The sequence below is a fragment of the Arvicola amphibius genome, chromosome 7, assembly GCF_903992535.2.
Source record: "Arvicola amphibius chromosome 7, mArvAmp1.2, whole genome shotgun sequence".
Classification (NCBI taxonomy): Eukaryota; Metazoa; Chordata; class Mammalia; order Rodentia; family Cricetidae; genus Arvicola; species Arvicola amphibius.
The window spans coordinates 38099081-38122495 of NC_052053.1; the positions used below are offsets into that span (position 1 = coordinate 38099081).

General features: G+C 36.6%; 1 protein-coding gene across 1 annotated transcript in view; it reads left to right on the plus strand.

Moving 5' to 3' along the window:
• Positions 1–712: 712 nt before the first annotated feature.
• The window catches only part of Lrp1b (LDL receptor related protein 1B), a 1542993-nt gene continuing 1520290 nt past the window's right edge, over positions 713–23415 (plus strand). Inside the window, exon 1 of the mRNA XM_042055373.1 lies at positions 713–827. Within this exon, the coding sequence (XP_041911307.1) occupies positions 713–827 (115 nt within the window). The remainder of the gene's footprint in view (positions 828–23415) is intronic.

Sequence of the window (23415 nt, forward strand, 5' to 3'; positions counted from 1 at the left end):
TTTGGTTCCCAGTGACCCTGACCTGGATAATCACACAAAAACCACATTGATTACACCACTGTTTGGCCTATTAGCTTGGGTCTCTTATTAACTAACTCTTACATCTTAAATTAACTCATTTGTATTACTTTATATTTTACCATGAGACTCATGGTTTGTTACTTCTTGCATCTTGGATGGTTACATGGCATCTGTCTGACTCTGCCTTCTTTCTGCCTGCTTTCAGTTTAGTTTTCCTGCCTACCTATATTCTGCCCTGCTATAGGCCAAAGCAGCTTCTTTATCAACCAATGCTAATAAAATATATTTAGAGCATACAGAGGGAAATTTCACATCTTAATGTTTTCTTGCATTCCTCCTCATCAGTATTATCCTAATGGAGACTGACCCCTAATTTGAACTTTAGTTGCATGTCTCCAAATACTAGGAAACAAATTATCAAATGATCTAGATTAAAAAGCTGTATTTTTATATGTTCATTGTATTTCAGAAGTAGAAAATACCAGCCGTTGTTAAACACTAGGCAGTAGGAAATCTAGGCAGAGGAAACTCTTAGCCAGGACAAAGTCTTCCTCCCCCACCATAAAGCAGCTTCAGTTCTTTACAGTGGGTGAGAATTAAGCCATTCTTCACAATTAGGAATGTACTCAGTCATTCACCCTTGGAAGCCCTTAAGTGTCACTGATGTCTGGAAATGTAATCCTCTGAAGCCATGGTAGAGATTGAAGAAGCTGTCATAGGAAAACATCACAGGGAGTTTGCAGTAGACCCATATGGAGGTGGACTTCCTCTGCTTTCTGATGTACCTTTTAAGAACAGTCAGAATGGTCAGAATGTGATGGGACCAATATATAAAATTGTTAGTTGTATTAAGCTTTTCTTTTTTTTTTTATTAAAGATTTCCATCTCCTCCCCCTTCCCTCCCCTCCCTTCCACCCATACCCACCACTCCACCCCTCTCCAAGACAAAGAGCCATCAGGGTTCCCTTCACTATGTTAAGTCCAAGGTCCTCCCAGCTCCCCCTAAGTCCAGGAAGGTGAGCAACCAAACTGACAAGGCTCACAGTGAGCCCGTCCTTTCTAATCTGTTCAAAACAAATCAAAAAGTTGACAATATAATATCCATTGTGTGGATAGTAAAGACTGTCATATTTTTCCTATCTGTTGATCTCTCCTGGCCTCTGCTGCTGTATTTACTGCCTTGGCACTTGGTACCTAACTTATCAACATATACAGTTTTATTGACTGCCTACAGCTCACACTAGCTCACAATCCTATTTCGATTCTACATTTAGAACCAGATAAAAATTTCAAGCTTATTTAAAACCAGTTTTTACTTTGCTTTATTTAGTTTTGATGAATCTTATCTATTAAGTGTTTCTTGAACTAAATGGAGGTTATATACTGATTAGACTTTGTAAGTGATATACATGGACATCAAGTTTGTGAAAATGGTATTCTCTACTCTCTGGATTAGATGTAGGTCATCTGTGCCAAGACTATCTTGAGGTATGTGTGTTCTTCTCATGGTTATCCATACAAGCAATGTAACAAGCAAGGTTTCATTGCTACCTAAGCTGCACATCGCTGGTACAGTAATCAACTGGATGCAGTCTTGGAAAACCCAAACTCCCAGCACAAATGAAACAATCAAATACTACAATAGTTATTGTAAAAGGACTATCTGTAAGTCTCTTTAGTGTGGGTCTGCTCAGAGTCCTAGCATAAAGAGAAATAAAAGAAGGAAATAGCTAATCTTTTTTTCTGAGAATTTAGATAGATTTTTGAGACATGTATGCTTCTTTTATGTGATTGTTTGGGAATGCAAGGCAAATATAAATCTTAGTATATATTAATAAGTTATTTGACTTAATGTGTCATGAATATTTCTTTTAAAAGGTTCATTTTTACTTTTATGTATATGTATGTGTTTTGTGTCAGTGTCTATATAGTGTGTGGTGTGTGTTTGTGTGTTTGTGTAAACAAAGGCTAGTGGGGGGTGACAGAATCCCTGGATCTGCAGTTACAGGTGGTTGTGAGTTTACTAAGAAGAGTGCTGGACGCCAAATCTAGGTTGTCTAGAAGAGCAAGATGTGCCCTTAACTGCAGAGTCTTTCCTTCTGCCTTGCACTCTTAAATGGAGTTGCCTCTTCTCCCTTACATTGTAAAAAGAATGACAAACATCTTCCAGATTTCAACTCAGAGATCTTCTTATAATTGCTGTGATGTAAACAGATAGTCTGAACGTTCACCCTTTGGTATCATTTCCTGAGAAAGAAGACAGCCCCATAAAAATTAAGAGGGTGAGCCGGGCGGTAGTGGCGCACGCCTTTAATCCCAGCACTCGGGAGGCAGAGGCAGGCGGATCTCTGTGAGTTCGAGACCAGCCTGGTCTACAAGAGCTAGTTCCAGGACAGGCTCCAAGGCCACAGAGAAACCCTGTCTCGAAAAACCAAAAAAAAAAAAAAAAAAAAAAAAAAATTAAGAGGGTGGAAGTAAGGGGGCTTGGTTTTCTTTTGTTTATCCCACAGATGGCAAGTGTATTTTGGCTTATGTTCATTGCTATTTCTTGGTTAACTTAAAAAAAAAAGAACACAGAACATATATTAAAGATATATGCTTTTATAAAATTTACATACATGATAAATAAATTATTTATGGCCAGTTTTTCAGTATTTCTCCATTGAAACATACAAGCAGACTCCATTGCCTACTAAATTTTATTTCTGTGACTATATCCTGTTAACTCCTGAATGACTGATAGGATTGCAAATTTTTAGCTTACAAATTGCAAACTGATTTATAAACATGTAAAAAATCACTTGTCTAAGCTTATATACTAGTGAGTTGCAAATATAATAGATGAGAATGTTGGTATTTTTATTAATTAAAAAATGTATTTCCAAATTTACTATTCGCAACTACTGAATGCTACTTATCAAGGTTTAGTATAGTGAACTGGATAATGAAACTAAGTCTATATGATATTTGAGTCCATTTTAAGCAATAAAATTATGAGAAAATATAGATTGTTTCAAATGTCAGCTTGGGATAGAGCTCATTGAAAGAATGATTCCTTAGCACTCATAGGTCATAGGTTCAGCTCCCAGAACTACTGGAAAATAAGATTCAAATGTCTTTTCAATCTCTAAAACAAAAGAATAAGTGTATTTGAAACCTGAGTTTATCATATGATAAGGCACTTCTTATTTTAAATTGAAATAAACATCTTATCTTTTGTGGAAAAACATCACATATGTGTGAATTGCTCAGTAATCTTAACCTATTTGAACAATGTCAATTTTAATTGGAATTTCTGGCAGTTAAGAAATAGAAAGTCATGGGAAAATGTCTAGATTCATTTTTATGTCTTCTCCCACTCTATTTTTCTCTCTCTCTTGAATTGTTACTCATTTGTAAAAGAGCACTGTTGTAGCTTCCATATTGAGATATTAGAAATAAAAAACAAATTAATGAAAGTAATGCTGTGAAGTGTGAATTTCAAAACATATGTATAAAGAGCATAGTTATTAAATGCTCCTTTTAAATTCATCTCATTGATAATCCTCATGAAAAGATTAGGCTCAGAATTGTCAATGTTTTATTTAGTATTTCTGTGAGGAAGCGATCAAAGTGCATCTCAGCAAATTATAATGTTCTATTATTATAAAGCTCGTGTTATCATACCAAATGCAAGAATTCCTTAAATCTTTTCATTACGTGGGAATAAATGAATGAATGAATGAATGTTCATGCTTTATCTACTACCTATCGGTCTATCTACTTCTCTGTCTTCTACCTCAATTCAATCTATCATTTATAGACATTCACTATAATGCATGGGCTGGGCTTGCTTGACGTCTGGACTAAAACTTCACTTCTGCCTTAGCCTGTCAAATAACTGCAAGTCCAAGTAGAGCTACCACACGCCCCTCTATGTACATGTTTTCATAGCAGTCTAATCTGAATGTACTTCAATCGTTCTTGATGTAGTGTTATAGTGCATACTATGCAGTTTGGATAGCTTGGATTTATATTGAGTCCCTATTATTAAATACTCAGAAGTGCATGCATATGTATGTTTCCTTGGCTTCGTTGTGTCTTGTATTTTATATATATATATATATGTGTGTGTGTGTGTGTGTGTCTGTGTGTGTGTATACACATATATACATATACATATATATATATACACATACACACACACACACATCCCATGTTCTTTAAAATTACCACTATTAAAAAAATCCGTGAGGAGTGCGTTTACCCATTGAGACGGTGGGACAGATCTAATGGGAGACCACCAAGTCCAGTTGGAATGGGACTGATGGAACAGGGGACAAAACCGGACTCTCTGAATGTGTCTGATAGTGGAGGAGGACTGAGAAACCAAGGACAACGGCGATGAGCTTGAACTCTACAGCATGACGGGCTCACTGTGAGCCTTGTCAGTTTGGTTGCTCACCTTCCTGGACTTAGGGGGAGCTGGGAGGACCTTGGACTTAACATAGTGAAGGGAACCCTGATGGCTCTTTGGCTTGGAGAGGGGCGGAATGGGGGTATGGGTGGAAGGGAGGGGAGGGAAGGGGGAGGAGGAGAGGAGGAGATGGAAATTTTTAATAAAAAAAAATGAGAAAAAAATCCTACTATTTCACCTTCCAGAATAGCTTGCCATCCTGGTCTTTGTTGGGTTCATAGGTGTTAAAGCTGAATAAGAGTACTGGTTGTTCTCCTCCATTGGCAGACTGTACAGCACCTTCTGTTAATAGAGAAACTAGTCCTAAGGGAGGAGGGGGCAAAGGCTGTTCCAAAAGGATTCCCCCAATTCCTCTAGTAGTAGTGTGTGGTAGTTTCAGGAATTGAGGCTTACCATCAAATTTTGTTTGACAACCAAAGTCCAGGGTATAAACTATATTATTTTGAGAATCTCTTGCATTGCCCTGACCAACAACTCAAACGGTTTTCTGTATCGGAACTGGAATTTTGTTAGACATCTATGACTTTAGGACAAAGCATAGCCACCTCCATTGTGGTAACTCTATTTAATTGCCTGCGCACACATATGCTCACATTTGATGTAACCTTAATTCTGGCATTCTTTATCAAAGTTTGTGCATTTTTATATAAAGGGTATTCTTATTAAGCTATATTTCTATAGGTTTCTGGGTGTCACTTATTTATGTCGATGGAAGTTTTACTGTTGGATTATCCTTTCATTTATCTTTCTAGCAACAGGATTTCTTACAATCCTTGGTAATCCTTGCTTATTTCATAAGATGCAGCTCCATTGCATGAGGATTTCCTGTAAGCACAGTGACTGCCGTGAGAAATGTTGACAATAAGCTCTGAAAATGTTATAAGTGCTGTCTTCTAAAGTCTTCAATCCTACGTAGTCCTTTCCAGTTTATTTAATAGGGATAAATCTATTAGTTCATTTCTGGATATGGGCTGAAATCACTACTGTTGATAAAAATATGTATTTGTAGGTATTAGTGGGATGCTATGTGATATTTATTTGAATCATGCCTCCCCAATCGTTTGCTGTTTCCTGATCATGGTAATGTCACCATTTTCTTTCGCTATTTCAAACCTGAGCTTTCCCAGCCAGCTCTGTTCTCTACACTTGCAATCACACATTGCAATCACATGCACGCTTAATGGAAAGTAGCCATTGCATAAGCATTCCCAATCCCTTAATGACCCTGACTCTTCTCAGCCTTTGGTAAACAACTCTTCTCTAGTATTCTATGGAACAAAAGTTTGACCTGCATATGTTCCACAGCAGAATTAGATCATGTGACTTTCACTTTTAGCACAGATTTCATCAGTGTTTCTCTCCCGGGTGAAAAATCAGGCCTAACTCTTTATCGTTTCAGGATTGTGATTTTTGTTTGTGTTCTCAGAAGATGGTGTGCTCAAAGGAAAAACAACATAGTTGGAAAATTGAAAGTCAACTGAACTCTACGGTTGTAAAGCTCTCTGTGTAGATAACTTCCTGATAATAATTCTTGATCAGTATTTTGGATAAGAATTCTTAGTAAGATCAAGTACCAGCAAAGTGACAAACATTTCTTGGTGTCATAACACTTTTTACAACATTGCACTACACAAATTGAACAGCAATAAAGATCTGTACTTTCTAGTAATTAACGCCACTGTCTTCTATCTCATGCCTGCCCCTCAACTTACTTATCTCTTACGTATGTATTTTTGGCACCGGAAACATTTACATTTCAAGAGTGATAAATGCTCTGCCAACAGTAATAATGCCCCAACTGCTGTGATGTTTGGTGACAACTCTATACCCTTCAATGTGTAGTTGAGTAGCGGATGAGAATCAGAGGGATATCTGTACATTATGACATTTATGAGTGTGAATAACTATGGGATATAATTTGTGTTCATTCAAAACAGAGGTGTAATCTTGCACAGACACAAATACACAGTCCTCCTTGATCACATAAAACAGATAAGAAAATGTTATCCGGTAATATCAACCATATTCTTCCCAAGCAAATGCAGTTGCCTTAGACTGTCTGTCAACATTACCACTATTAGGTTCAGTAACTAGGAAAAAAGAAGATTGTTCAGAAAAGAAATAAACAAGTATAGCATTCATAGCAGTTGAAGGACAGTTATGGTAATTAAGGGGAGACGTTAAAAATAATTTGACATATTTTGAACTTCACATCTTACTCTGAGTCAATAAAAGACATGATAGATGTGTTGAAATTATTTTGTTTAACCTAAATTCCAATGATAACATTTATTTTTGATATTAGGAGGGTTCTGAATGCAAAGTAGCTTTATTATAATATATCCTACCTCCAACACCCATAAAAAGGAATCTTATCAGAGCTAAAATTCTTTTTATGGTGAAAAGTTCAGGAAGATAAATGTTACCTATTAAATATGGCTAAAGGGAAATTCTCCTTCTTATTTGTGCCAAAATGAAAAAATAAATACTCATAGATAATTGCTCTTCCGTTTGTGCCATAGAAAAATCACATCATGAGTATAATTCTTTAAAGTTAAACTATATATTATATATTATTAATGTGTTCTCTCTCTCTCTCTCTCTCTCTCTCTCTCTCTCTCTCTCTCTCTCTCTCTCTCTCGGTGTTTTTGGAAACAGTGTTTTTCTGTAGCTTTGACGCCTATCCAGAAACTAGCTCTTGTAGACCAAGCTGGCCTCAAACTCACAGAGATTAACCTGCCTCTGCCTCCCGAGTGCTGGAATTAAAGGCATTCACCACCACTCTCACCTGGCAATATTTTCATCTTTAATAGTGGAAAATATAAAGGGATTATCTTTCACAGATGGGAAGGTTAGCAGTATCTAAAATGAAAATGGTATCAGCACACATTAATTTATAGGTTTAATTGGGGAAAACTGTGCTATATTTTTCTTTCATTAATTTATACTTTATACCCTGACCATCAAAAGGGTAGTGTTGAGCCAATTAAACAGAACACTTCGTCATATGTCACATGTCAGCATCAATGTCCTGTAACCATTCCAGTGTTTTATACTACCTGCCTGGGGACATTTGGACACATCTTTAGTTTGCTTAATCACACATAGCCAATTATTTCAGTTATTTCCCTGCCCATATTTGTGTAAATTCTTTTTTCTAGACAGAGTTGCAACATATTAAGATAGTAGAAAATGGAGATTTTTTTTTCTTCTATCTCTTAAATTTTCAAATTTAATTTTAGTTTGACTTACCCACTGCTAATCTGGGCATGGTTACTCATGTTTATACTGTCACTTGGGAGACTAAAGCAGGGGGTAAAAATATCATTCACTCTTCCTCTATATATTCATCTAAGTTATACACTTCCACCCGGTACATGAGCATTCAGTATGCAGGGATCTTCATAAACTGGTAGTTGCTCATTGGCAATGCTCACTTTACAAAACTGCACCATCACTAGACAAGCATTTCTCCATGGCATTGCTTGAAATAACATCCCTCTGGAGCTTGTAGGGTAAGGGCAAGGTGGTTAGATATTTCTTCCATCTTTAAATACCCAACAGCAGGTGCACATTCCCTATTTAAACAGCTCTTAATTTTGACTTTAGGCACTGTATCAGTCATGTCTCAGTGCTGTAGCAATTTCAGCAATGATAGTTCACCCTGGTGAAAGAAAACCCATGTCATCATTCTTCATGGATCTGCTCTGCAATTTTCTCTTATCTAGCCTCTTCCACACTATATAAGAAATTTCACTAATAACAAAGTGAGCCAGGATCTATTACTGCCAATTTAAAAGCCATATTCAGATATACTTCATAAAATTCTATTTTATAAGCACATAACAATTTAAAAATCTAATACAAAATCCTAATATCCATTCATAAGCATACAACATTTTCAATATTAAATGTGAAACCTTCATATTGACCTGGGTTGATAATGATGTCTGTACTATACTGTAGCACACTGACCTTGTAAAATATATCCGCTGCCTCTTCTCAGACAGTCAATCAATCCAAATACATTTTCAGGAGATTTTTTTTCCCTGATGAATAACCTCTAAGATTACTTCCCATTCACCAAGTTGGTGTGACCTCAAAGATGATTTGATTTTTCTTGTAAAGGCTAAAATACTCTATGGATCTTGATACTGGGAGCAGGGAAGAGAGACGATTATTCAACCTTTTGTGAAAGCAATTTGAAGGAAACCAAACATTACACATCTGTCCATTTACAGTGCCCTTAGGTTTTGATAATCTAAACAAATGATAGGCATGTTTAGACATTATCGACTGGTACAATTTCTATATAACTCAAAATAAAAGGTTACTCTTGGAAGACTCTCAGAAAATGCAGAGAATGTCTGTTTCCTATCCTAATATAGAGAATGGGAAGGAAGAAAAAAGAAGAAAAGACAAATGGAAAATTGATGATGGAAACATCTTGGACAGGGTATCCTGTCCTGTGGGAAGTCCAAGGCCCTCCCCATTCCATCCAGGCCTAGGAAGGTGTGCATCCAAACAGACTAGGATCCCAAAGGGGGAGGGAGAGTGGGGAAGTGGGAGAGAAATGGGAGGAGGGGAGGAGGGGGAAATTTTGAATGGTATTATTTATAAAGCAAAAATAAAATAAAATTTAAAAATATATAGAAAGAATCAAAAATAAAGAAAGAAACATCTAGGATTACAAGCTTCTATCAAATCATCCTGGGTTCTTTAACACGTCAATATTTTTTTAGATCCCGAAATAGGATCTTGTTTACATCATTGTGCCATTTAAACTGGAAAAGTTTCCAATAGGTGCTCCATTATCACAACGGCATAATCACAAATATTACACTTTGAGAATCAGTTTGGTTATTTGAAGTTACAAGTGTGGACTTTTCTTGGAGTCATGTAAATTTACATACCATGTAGATAAGAGAAAATACTTATTTTTCTTTAATAAGAAAACGTATCTGTCCATGGGAGCTACTCATTTTTAGGTTTTGCTTTTTTTTTTTTCTTGTTAATAAGCTCTAAGCTATTGTGCTGTTGAAAAGCAAGATGAAACGTAATTCAAATCGCTTGTGCCATGGCAGCAGAAGTGTTTATTTCAGTATTAGCTTCTCTCTATACTTGTGCAAGTTTCATTTCTGGAAAGCGAAATGTAGTATTTTCTTCTAAAACTTTTGACAGCATGTTGACTCTGACTCTACCAATGAGGAAAATATCACCCCTCCATGGAAACCTTTATATGCTCCACCTAATTCAGTACCCAGAACAGTTGTCTTAATTACGCTTTCTGTGATTTCTGTTGCTGTGAGAAATCACTATGATCAAAAGCAACTTGGGAGTAATGTCAGCTTACAGCTGCACAGCACAGTCCGTCACTGAGAGAAGTGAGAACAGTAAACCAGACAGGGCAGGAACTTAGAGGACGGAACTAATGCTGAGGCCATGGAGAGGGGTTGCTTAGTGGCTTGCTCCCCATGACTTGCTCAACCTGCTTTATAACAGCACCCAGGATCATTAGCCCAAAAGATAGCAGCCTCCACAGTGAGCTGACCTTCCCACATCAATAATCAATCAAGAAAATGTGCCATAGGCAAATCTGATGGAGCCTTTTCTCAATTGAGTCTCTTACAAAATGACCATCCCTTGTGTCGAGATGACATAAAACCAACCATCACAACTGGTTGCTAGTCTTCTTTCAGCTTCTTGTGGCCTTTATTGCAGTAGCGTTATAAACACAAAAGCATTCAAGCAAATAATTGCAGTGTTGACATATAAATGTGTCTTTATGAAAATCTCAGATGAACAACTTTATGCCTATTGCCCAAGTCATTTTGAAAGAGGTTGGGGCAGGCATTTTAATACCCAGTCACACTGGGCTGCCTGGTGATGTTGTAACTCCAAGTCATATGATTTTCTGCTTTGGCAAGAGACAGTTATTGGACCATTGCCCTGTTTTGGAAGTATGTAGCCAAGCATGTGAATATTTTTTGCATCATCATCAGCAACAAAAATAACAACGCTGCATTGCTTTGAGCTTCAGCCATGAATTCCCATGGTCAGTCTGCTACAGATGTGCCAGTCAGGAATTTTATGATTCGTACTTTAAAAAATTATAAACAGCAATTAATGAATATAGAGACCATAAATTTGAAAAAGAGCAAGGAGGGGTATGCAGGAGTGTTTGGATGGAGGAAAGGGAAGAGAGAAATAGTGTGGTTTTATTATGTCAAAAATAGAAAATTTCTAAAAAAAAATAAGAATATAAATTTATTAACTCTGGGAATGGAATGGAATGTGTTCTGATCATATTCAGTTTGCATTCTTCCCTCACATCCTCAAGGTCCCATCCTTCCCTTACATCCTTATCATATCAGTTTTATCTTCCCCTTTTCCTTCTTTTTTTACACTAATACTATAATGCACGTATTACAATTTATGCTGCCCATATTCTCCTTGATAAAGGACCATCCTCTGGAGCACGAACAACCTATCATGGGCCACATTCTTAAAAAAAAAATCTTTCTCTCCCACAGAAGCTGTCCATAGCTCCTCAGTTTGAGAAGGAAACTCACGAACTGCTTCCCACTCCATGGTAGAAAGTTGACTAATTTGATGTGGTAGTGTTGTTTAGGCTAACACAGATGCTTTGCGTTCATGAGTCAACAGTCTTGTTATGCCCAGAAGAATCTTTCAAAGGAGTCTTTCCCATTCCTTGACTCTTACAATGATTATGCACTCTCTGTCACTGTAGCTCCAGAACCTAGGGAAATGGCATGAAATAAATGCTCCATTTGTGACTGGTCATTCCATTGCTACTTATGTTCACATTAGAAACTATGCTTGTTATTAATTTAACTTTACTAGGTTTCTGCTTAATTAACTAGTATCCGAATTCTTAGGTGATTTAACTTTTAATAGTTCACAATTAACTACCTTTGTAATTAATCGTATATTTAGAATATTTTAGTGACATTTGTGAGTATTCCATGAGGAATTTACTCTTTACTTTTAAAATACAGGAAATTAAAAACAAGGCCCCGTGTGTGCTAAGGATATGTTCTACCCCTAAGCTATATCCATGCCCCTTGAAGATTTAAAACCTGTGATTTTCTTTCATTTGTCAACATTTTTAAATTTACAGTACAGAACTTTAGTTCTAGTCCAACTCTTTTCATTTAAGCAAATATTTGTTGTGTCAAAGTTAAAAGAATTAGCAGAGCTCAACATAAAAGCAACAATCTTTCTGCTGTACCCTTTTACCATTTCCCAGAGATGAACCTTCACCCTTTCCACATTTATTTTCTTTGCTAGTTAGCATAAAGCTATGAATAATATTCCTATTTAAATACTTCTATAAGTTGAACTCTTATTAAAAATATGAATATTTAGTGTTCTTGTTCTACTTCTCTTTCTTCATCACACATTTGAATGAAAACATATTTAATTTATATATTAACTACATAAAAATTTAATAATATATCTAACCTTTGTTTTCCTTATGGACTTCAAAACTCTCCTCTACCTTCCTCCCCTTCTCCCTTTCAGTATCACCTATGATTTTGTTACTAGACTGAGAGTCAAGATTTTCATTAATTTCTGAAATCATAGTTGAAGTTCTGTAATTCATTCTTTGGTATGTATGGATTAATGTATTATAATACATAATGAAGTAAATATTTTTCCTTACTACAAATTTTTCAACATTACCAAATTAACGCCAACTAGCATGCACAGTCTTTTTGTCTCAATCCAGTATCATGACTACAGTGTCATTCAAGGGAATTCTACCTGGGAATCAAATTTGCTAAAATTCCATAGTTTTCGTCTCTAAATAATAATTTATTTCAATCTGTTTAGTCTGTTATCGTTGATAAATAGAATCAATTCTCTTTAATTTTGTTTGTTTTCTTTTTATTGATTTGATATGGTCTTTGAAGCCCAGACAGAGCTAGAAATCACTTTATAGCCGAGGCAGCAGCAACTTCACATTTATCCCCCTGCCTCACCCTGCTAAGCACTGAGACTCAGTTGTGTACCACCATGCCTGGCTCATATCCTGAATTATATTTGGCGCCGTAGATCTACAGAGATATATTAGTCTTGAAAGCATAGTTACAACTATGACATTTGTTTTCCTGATTTTCTTATTGTTAAATCTTAGTGTGTGTACACATAAATTGAATCTGCTAATTATTAGAAAAATTCTTATAAAATTCCATATTGTATACCTTAGTCAACATAGCATGTCATTACCTAATTCTTCCAACCTCACCAATATTGATATTCATCATATATATGTTCTCAATGTAATAATATACATTGATAAACACCACATATATGTAAGCTTACAAACTCATGTAAGCTTACACCTACATATCATTGCTTATATCCTGTGTTCTGAAGACTGTGAGCTACTGAGGATTCAGCCACAACTAAATGAATCTCATGCTTCAGATTTATGAGTAAAAGGGGACTCTAGATCTGACAGAAACCCTTTCCTTATGAAACCTAGACCCTTTTTATAAATGCCAAAATAGGAATTTAGAGTATATGCATATATTTTCAGGTTTCATCATTAGTATTTTATACCAGTTCACAACTTTTTTTTAAACGACTTAAGTGAATGTTAATTTATTTCATCTGGAATTCATGTTAATCCTACCGTGAATGTAGAAAAAGAGGAGAAGTCGCTCCCATGTGTTGCTCCCTCTTTATGATAACACATGTTAGGTTTCTGTGACTGAGAACTTCATCAGGGGTTCAGCAACTTCTTAAAATACATAAACATCTAGACTGGTTTACGTAAAGAGGCTCATGGGTTCAGCAGGCAGATTCATTAGTAAAAAATTTCCAATGTCTAAAGGGAGAAGGTTTGTTAAGTGCTGCATCCCTATAACCACAGTTATGAGCAGCAGAGACAGGGAGACCCCTTTATATGCTAAACGGCAGCTAGTCTACATGCCCTTGTGACACCCAGGTTTACTGAAAGAGCCTGTGTCAAAAATAAGACAGAAAGGGATTGAGGAATACCTTGATGTTAGCCTCTAACCTCCACACACTCACATGCCTGTGTGCACGTGTACAGTGCACACAAACACCTACATATATACCTACATGCATATGCACACACACACATACACACAGATACACAGTTTATTCTGTTTTTAATTAACTTGGTAAATAGCAACTGATTTTTGTCTAAATTTTAAACATTATAAAATGCTGATATCGTTTTGTTATATTTGGCTCAAATTTTGCTAGTGCATTCATTTTATAAATAATTTTCCAAGCTTCTTTCCATATTTCAGCTCATTCTCTGCATGACATAGTTGAGAACTTAATTACTTATTTATTATCAGATATCAGAAACATATTTATATTCAGCAACACAGCTTTTCGAAAGCCTGTAATTAATGCATTTTCCCTGAAGAAGGCATAAAAATTTGTGTATACGTTACTGATAAGTGGATATTTCTGTAGTTATACAGGTAAATAAATGCAATTTTCCAATTATTTGACGTAGTGCTGACTGAGCTGGATATTTGTAAAAAGCTTATGATTTTTTGTGGATTCAATCTAGATATAGCATAATATTAATTCTCCACATCGATATGAATAAATCCTTGTCTCCACAAAGAAAGTTTTCATTCAGTGAGAGTGGTGGGAATTTCTCTGTAGCCTTGGGGGCAGTCCTAGAACTCAGTCTGTAGACTAGGCTGGCCTCAAACTCACAGAGATCTGCCTGCCTCTGTATCTGAGCACTGAGATTATAGGCATATGAAAAGGTTTTAAGGGTAAGTTAAATTATGTGTTTAAATGTAATTTGACTGTCCATTGTTTAGAACATAAATGCCAACCTCTCCTTTACTCTCAAATACTCTGCCTCTTATTTTTTAATTATTATTAAATGTACAATATCAACCACCACCCCCCACACAAACATGAGCATGTGCACATGTGTGAATGTATGTATGTTTGTATATATAAATGTGTGAATGTATGTACGCATGTATATATGTATGTATGTATCAACTAAGTGTTCCTTGTATGTCCTTACATTTAGTGTTTAGATCTGGCTTTTGGTTAGTCAGTCAGGGCACTCATCCTTAGGGAAGAGTAATTTTTTCTCAGTAGTCATTATTTGGGGTTGGGGAAAGGAGATTTTTCTTATCTTATCTACACTGGAATGTAAACTGATGCTGTGATTGTTCCAGTCTTGTTTAGGTGACTGTGGAGATTTCATGTATGTAGTTTCTTGTCACATATAGAAGATACAATCATATATAATATAATATAATATAATATAATATAATATAATATAATATAATATAATATAATATAAAAGACTTCCCAATATATTGTTCTTGAATCTCTCAGAGCTTTTTCTCTGGTGCTCTATTCCTTGATCATTAGGTCTAGGCATTTATTTTGAATGTATCAATTGGGGGTGGAAATCGCAAGTGTCAATTATTATTTCCATTTTGACCAGTTGTTGCTTTACATAATGGTCTCTGAATTATTTTAAAAACAACAAACACATAAACAAACAAACAACAAAAAAAATTCTTGAGGAATGAGAGGTATACTTACCTGTGATATAAAGGACATATTTAAAATTAAGTTAGGAGTTATACTGGTTCAGGAGATTACAGTAGAAGGTTGTCCTTTACCAGATGTTGTAGTTTTCTCTTTGCTGGTATGACAGACTTCATGCTCAGCCTGTTTCTATAACCATTCTAGGAGAGACTGCTTGACGGCAGACTTCTTGATAGTCTGGCTTTTATAGTCTTTTACCTCCTTTCCTGTGGTGTTCTCTGTATAAGTAGAGGAGCTGCGGTGTAGATGTTTCCACTGGGACTGGGATCCATCCCTAGGATCCTTTGATCTCTTCCTGTGTTCAGTTGCAGTTTTCTGTGATAGTCTCCTTCTGCTGTAAAATCAATCTTCTTTGATGAAGGGTGATTTCTACACATTTCTGTCTCTGGATATACAAGTTAAGATTTTACATATAGTAAGAAATTATGCTGGCCTAGCAGGGTGGAAAAAGCACATCTCATTCTAGGATCCATTACTGTACTCGGTAGGCTAGGTTTCTATAACCAGACATTATTTATTTCCTGTTGAGTAGATTCTAAGTCCAATTAAACACACACACACACACACACACACACACACACACACACGTGTATATGTAATAATAATAATCAAAGTAAAAGAAACTACACATTTAAGATTCAGGGGAAAATGGGAAGGATTAGAGAGAGGTTTCCTAGGAAGGAATGAAGGGAGAAAAGGAAAAAAAAGGAGGTGATATAGTGCTATTCTAATTAAAATATATTTTAAAATTCAAACTGAAACAATAAAGATAAGATTGAAAATAGTAACACAAACTAGAATAAATTTAAAAAAAACATGACTGAAAGCAACTTGTAGTAGAAAGGTTTTATTTCGGGTTATAACTCTTCTTAAGAGTATACCATTTAGGAAAGTAAGAACAGAAACTAAATCAAGGAGGTTACTTGAAGCAAAAATCATGAAGGATACTTCTTACTGGGCCTCTCTGGATCAATTTCTACTTGTTTTCTTATAAAACCCAGGCCTACCCCTCTAGAGTCAGTGGTCTTCACAGTGGGCTAATCTCCCTAGTGAATCATCAATCACGACTCTCTGTTATAGACATGAATACGGGCCACATGATCTGGACCGTCTCTCAGCTGATTCTCTGTCAGATCACTCTGGGCTCTGTCTTTTTCAGAGCTGAAGCTAAGTAGAACACAAACTTAATTAGTTGTTCTATTTTAGTTTTCTGTTTTGTTTTGTTTTTAGTTTTGTTTGATCTTTGCTCATATATTAAAATATGTTCCATGTTTGAGAAAAATAAAAATCCTTTCTGATTATATAACTAGAGGTAACTCGATATAATTTTTTGTATGTTTTTGTATGCCTTAATAACCCATTTCAGGCTGTAGGGAGCTGGCTGAAAGTTTCCTTGAGTTCTATAGCTGTAATTTGGATGAGCAATCAAAAGACATATGAAGGGAAATTCATTTTTTAAGAAGTCAATTTGCAAAGCCCTTTAAGATGTGATTTCCCCCCTGACAGTGGTTTTCCAAAACCGAGTTATTTGCTAGTAAGTTTATTTTGGAGAATGCAAACATTTGAGGAAATGTCAAAACAGAACTGATAAATGCAAATGTGTATGGTCCTTGTCATTCTCTGTATACTTTCTTAAATAATAAGTACTTTGAAATAACCTGTACTAAATATCCTGATGTATGGTCTGGTTCTTTGTTGTAATTCAAGCATAATAGAGAGCCACATCGTTATTTATTGCTACTCTCTCAGCCTGCATCCTTGTATGATTATTTCCCAGGGCCCTGAAGCTCCGTACTGAGCACCAACTTTCCTTACCTGTCTAGGAAACGCTTTGCATTCAGGACTCCACACATCCACCCTATTGATCCCTTCCTGTTATACTTGGGGCATTACTAACTTACGTCACAAGTAAGAGCCTCGGTTTCTAGAGGTTAACGAGTTACCCTCTGGTGATGATGAAATGAGCGAGTTCCAGGTTCTGTGAACTAGCCATTCAGACAGTGATTCCATGAAGCCAGCACTTCTTGCCACTTCCTGAGTCAGTCAGAAAATAGAAATGAAGCAATGGAAAAGACATATTTGCTCTTAGTCTGAGCTGCCAATGAGTGATGCATGACATTCATCAAGCCCAAGTTGTAGAGACTAATAATAGATACTCAATGGGAAGCGATGAACAGGCTATGCCATGGAGTAGTATGAAACTGATTCTAGTGCTGCTTTGACTACCACCTAAAGGTTTTTCATTTGTTTTGTGAGTCTTTATTAAAAAATAAACAAAAGTCTCCTCTCCGCATTTTTATTTGCAATGTGTAGGACTTTTCTAAGAGGAAGCTTTTACTTTTACTTTATGGGGTTGTTTAGCTTGATTCAGCAGAAATGGCCGTGGTGGAAGTGGAATATGATAAAGTAATTATACTTTTAATTGGGTCTTGAAGTCCTGTTTTGAGGTGCACACATTTGTAATTTGGGCAGGCAGACACTTGTCATGGCTTTCTAATTACCCTGCCGAATGACAAATGCTTACAAGGGGCAGAAGGAGGAAATGGTGACTCATGTGTCATACCAACAGCGGGGCTTCCCATGTATCACATCCTCTTAGCACTCGGTATGTGAGGATGAAATTACAGTGTCAGCTGCTGCTAGGAACAAAGGAGCAGTGTATTTCAGGTTAGGAAGGACAGAAAGCTAATGGAGCATCTAGACCTAATGGATTAACAGAAGTCTCTACAAAAATGATGCTTCGTGAGCTTCTTTGAACTCATCATTATAAACATTTACAGGAAAACTGAGAAAGATGTGAAAACGGAAACTGAAGTACAAGGAAACACGAATTTAATTTAAGTCTCTAAATGTCAACAGCCGTAATTGAATTATTTCTTGTGGTCTCAAAATAGCTTCTATGAAAGATTACTCTTCAACATCAACAGAAGACAGAAGGCCACACACAGGAGCTGAACACTGGGTGCCCACGCTTGCTGATGCATTCACTTTGTAACTACTTCTACTCTCCCAGTCTCTGTAGCATCCTTCAGATGTTTACTACTCTTATTATAACGTTTAATTCTGGATCACGCACTGCATTTTTTTTCTTTGTTTTACCTGGAATAGCTTCCTTGAATATGTTTTGAAAGAACCTTCCTGTACTTAGGGGGAGCTGGGAGGACCTTGGACTTAACATAGTGAAGGGAACCCTGATGGCTCTTTGTCTTGGAGAGGGGTGGAGTGGGGGTATGGGAGGAAGGGAGGGGAGGGAAGGGGAAGGAGGAGGGGAGGTGATGGAAATTTTTAATAAAAAAAATGAGAAAAAAAAGAAAAGCAAAGGAATCAGAAAAAAAAAGAATCATTTCAAGAGGAGCTCTCCATGGCCATCTTAACACCAGGTATAAGCCTCTGTCCCAGGACACCCCAACATCCCTCAGAAGTCTCAGACTCAGAAAACCATCCAGGTCACCAGTGAAGATAATAAAAACTCAGGCATTTTCTTTCTGAAAAACTGTGTAAGCACCGGCCATGTTGTAACCAGTTGCCCCCCCCCACACACACACCTGATATCAGAATAAAATTTATAATTCAAAAAAGAAAAGAATATAGGGAAAAAAAGGCTTCATGGCTTCCATAAGTGTCCACTTTCTTAAGTGTCCAGGAAAGCTCTGAGTGTCGGAACTCAGTATCTGAGCTGGTCCATCTTTCTTCATGCTGGTATTATGCTTAAAGAGTTTTGTAACAGAACATGTTACAATTTGGCTTTGCTTTAGAAGAGAGATGTCTCTAGTTCTTCTAGATTTTTATACAGTTTCAGTAACGTTTTTATGATTTATCACTTATGTGGGTCCTACATAATTTTTATTGTGTTCTGTTGCTTCTCTGTAGCTGTGATAGAACATTCTCTCCAAAAGCACCTGGAGGACAGAGGGTTTAATTTAGTTTATAGTTCCAGAAGCATAGATAGAGCCCATCATGGTGGGGAAAGTAACAAGGCAACAGAAGCTAGAAGCTGGCTGCCAAGAATTTCATGCCTTACATGAAGCAGAAAGTGAGACAGGAAGGAGGCCAGTCTATAAACTCTCACATCCTACCCCAAGCGCCATATCCCAAAAGTTCCATAACCTCCTCAAAGAGGTTAGACTGACTTCCAATTCAGGACTTAGCACATAGAGTTAAGACAAACCTAAACAGAGGACTCTCAACAGAGGAATCTAAAACGGCTGAAAGACACTTAAGGAAATGTTCAACATCCTTAGCCATTAGAGAAGTGCAAATCAAAACAACTCTGAGACTCCATCTTATACCTGTAAGAATGGCCAAGATCAAAACACTGATGACAACTTATGCTGGAGAAGATGTGGAGTAAAGGGAACACTTCTGCATTGCTGGTGGGAGTGCAAACTTGTACAGCCCTGTTGGATATCAGTGTGGTGATTTCTTAGAAAATTAGGAAACAACCTTCCTCAAGATCCAGCAATACCACTTTTGGGTATATATTCAAAGGATGCTCAATCATACCACAAGGACATGTGCTCAGCTATGTTCATAGCAGCGTTGTTTGTCACAGCCAAAACCTGAAAACAACCTAAATGCCCTTTGACCAAAGAATGGATAAGGGAAATGTGGTACATTTACACAATGGAGTACTACACAGTAGAAAAAAAAATGATATCTTGAAATTTGCAAGCAAATGATGGAACTAGAACACATCATATAGAGTGAGGTAACCCAGACCCAGAAAGACAAATATCATATATCCTCAGTCATAAGTGGCTTTTAGACATAAAGCAAAGAAAACCACCTACAATTCACAATCCCAGAGAACCTAGACAACATTGAGGACCCTAAGAAAGACATATATGGATCTAATCTACATGGCAAGTTTTTTTAAAGTAACTTTCATATCTCATATATATTTCTTCCTTCTTGGGAATAAGTCTGATTCTCAATGATATTAATGTTATTTCCTCATTTTGCATTCCTACTACGCACATTAATTTTAAAGGTATTCTCCAAACAGTGCAACCAGATCTAAAGAGAACATGAGCCTTTCATCTTTTCTCCAGTCATAATACCAAGTGAACACAGAACGAGCTCGTAATTAAAAACTTGCCAAGTCGTTCCTGAATGACTTGTGAACACATAACAAACTTCTGGAGTTTAGCAAACAGCATGCATTATTTAGTAGTTTCCAAAGGAAGGTTTGAAATTATAATATTAGTTGAATTCTTGTTTTATAAACACATACAATTCTGTAGAGAACTGACATAAAAAGGAAACACTAGTTTAATGATAATGCTTGGTATTTGGGTGTGTGGATTTGTAAACATTGTCAACCAACTGTCACACTGCTTTTTGTGTTGCCATAGAACAAACAAACAAATAAATGAGCAAACACCCAAAACATAATAAATAAATACAAATACCAATGTGATTCCATTCCCCTAGGCATGATGATGCATTTTACATTGTAGTACAGATGATTTCTGTGCTCTTATTATTTATTTAAGATAAACCTGTGAGTTGGTCTTCTGATGCAATTTTTCTCTTTTAATTGTAGAATTCTATAAAAGTTTTAATTGTGTGTGTTTTTTCTAGATTTTGATGTTAATGCTAATTCTAACTCACTGATGTTTTCCTGTCCTCAGGGGAACAAATTATATAGTGAGTCATCTATTGCCTTCTTCAAGGAGTCTTTAGCTCTTTTGAATATCTGTGTTATATTATGAAACATTTTATAATAGTTCAAATTAAGGATCTTCTCCCCTTTGGAACATTCAATTTAGCCTCTATTTATGAGAGGTTTGGTTTATTTTTTGTTTGCTATCTGAATTCAGTCAGTTCATGTTACAATTTATTTATTCAGCTGTGACAGATAGTTGAGAGGAAACCAAATAAAACAATTTAAAGAAGGAAACATTTTGGCTCACTGTTTTGGATTTTAGTAAGGCTTCCAACTCTGTTGTTTGTGGCCCTTGAGGATACAAAGCCATATGGCAGAAGGCTGTGACACCTCACAGAAGCTAAGGTGATGGAGGAGTGTCTATGTGTTACTTTCATTACTAATAAAGAAAACTGCCTTGGCCCTTTAAGAGAACAGAAAATTAGGTAGGTGGAGTAGACAGAACAGAATTGTGGGAACAAGGAAGCAGAGTTGGGGAGATGCTTCAGGCATTCGCCATGGGGAGTCTCCATGCTGCTCCTCTCCGAGATGGACGCAGGTTAAGATCTCTCCTGGTAAGCCACACCTCGTGGTGCTACCCAGATTACTAAATATGGGTTAAAGCAAGATATGAGAATTAGCCAATAAGAGGCTGAAACTATGGGCCAGGCAGTATTTAAAAGAATACAGTTTCCGTGTAATTATTTTGGGTGTAAAGCTAGCTGGTGGCCGGGTGGCGGGACCCAGCCCCACCGCTTCACACTACAGATTGGCGCCCAACGTGGGGCACGAACCCACGACCCTGAGATTAAGAGTCTCATGCTCTACCGACTGAGCTCGCCGCATCACTAAGGAGCAGAAAGAGTGTTTTCCATATATTATTTTTATTCAGTTGAGGCTGCCAATCTTGTTACAGCACTGCACACATTGATGGCAGGCTTTTTCCCTTTAGCTAACATCTTCTGCAAACACTCTCAGAGACACATCTAGAGATATGTTTTATTAATTTAAAAATCTCCCAATCCAATCAAGTTGAGAGTCAGAATTAAACATGCTACACAATTTTCACTTTTAAAACCTTTCGGGCATGGTGTTAAATTTTAGTTTTAGTACAGTATATTCATTCCCAGTGATTTTTGTCTCCAAAGTTACCTCCTCTTTCTCAAGATGAAATGTATTGCATATGGTTTCTTCCATCCTTTCTAGACCTTTCAGTTCCAGATAACACACAGTTGTCAAGTTACAGGTATGTTCTCATGAATTCTGAAAATTCTGTTCTAGGTAGGATCTGCGTTTTGATTGACATCCCCTTGATGTTTCCCACTCTGATTTGTCAGAATCCAAGCTTCCTCTTCTGGTAAAGGTGCTTCCCCTCATTTACTCATCATTCGGAGTATCCAGGGCTTTTAATCATCTAGTAGTTGACGATTACAGCAGGCTTATTTTATTTTTCTCTGTCTATAGTTCTATGTGGTCGTTGTAGTATGCATAATATAGTTCAAATCCACATGACCTCTAAAATACAATATGAACATATTTTAAGAGATTTCATTTATATATTCACCTACATTGGATTATGATGTTTTGATGTGCACATTTGATTAATTTTAAAATTGTGTGGTTGAGCATCAAAAGTCATGTGTTTTGGAGAGTTGCATTGTTGACTTTGTTGACTCAGCAGTTACAAATTAGGAGAAGCTTGCAGAGCATAACCATAATGAGCATATATTGTATGTAAAAAATCTATTTTTAATAAAAAGAAAGTAGGAAACTAAAAAACCAAACAAGAATTCTGGCTGTTTTCTTAGAGGACCTGAGATCAATACTGATCAACTATCAGTATCCACATGGTGGCTCACAAATATTTATAACTCTATTAAGGGGACATCTGATGCACTCTTCTGACTTCTGCAGGCTCCAGGGCTACAGGTGATGCACAGACTTAAATGCACTTAAAACATCAATGTATATAAAATAAAGAAGAGATCATGAACATCATTGTGTTGATAAGTTTTGTGTCAGCTAGACAGAGCAGAGAAGAGAGAATCTCTGTGGAAGAATTGCCTTCATCAGGTTGGCCTGTGGGCACAGTTGTGGAACATTTTTTTCATTGGCTATTGATATGGGACGACCTGGATCATTGTGGGCAGGTGGTTCTAGGATGCTGTGGAAAGGTGGCTTAACATGAAGAATAGGGCAAGCCAGTAAGCATATTCATCCTATCTGTTTTAAACCTTGGGTAAATTGCGACTGATTTTAAAGATTCAAAGATAGTAAAAATTAACATTGGAGTGATTGATCTCTAGCCTGAGGTGACACAGTGGGGAAGCTTTGAGACTACAATTTAACACGAGGTGAGTGTATGTGTTCACATACTAAACCACCAGGTTTGCATTGTGAGACATGAGGCAAAAGTCATCTAGACAATGTTCATTATGTGAATCTGGCTGTTGAAAGTAATTCAAAGTAAATTAGTATGGCATTTAATTAATTCATGTATTTTTTCATTTGGAAAAAAAGATTTGTTTGTTTTTGCTGAATGCGTATGTATGTGTTTCACATGTGTTTATGTGTGGTCTATTCATGCTGTACATGCATGGTCTCTATTGAAGCCAGAACATTGTGTTAGTTATCTTAGGACTAGAATTACTAATGGTTTCCCGACAGTTACTGAACCAAGGTATTCTGGAAACCA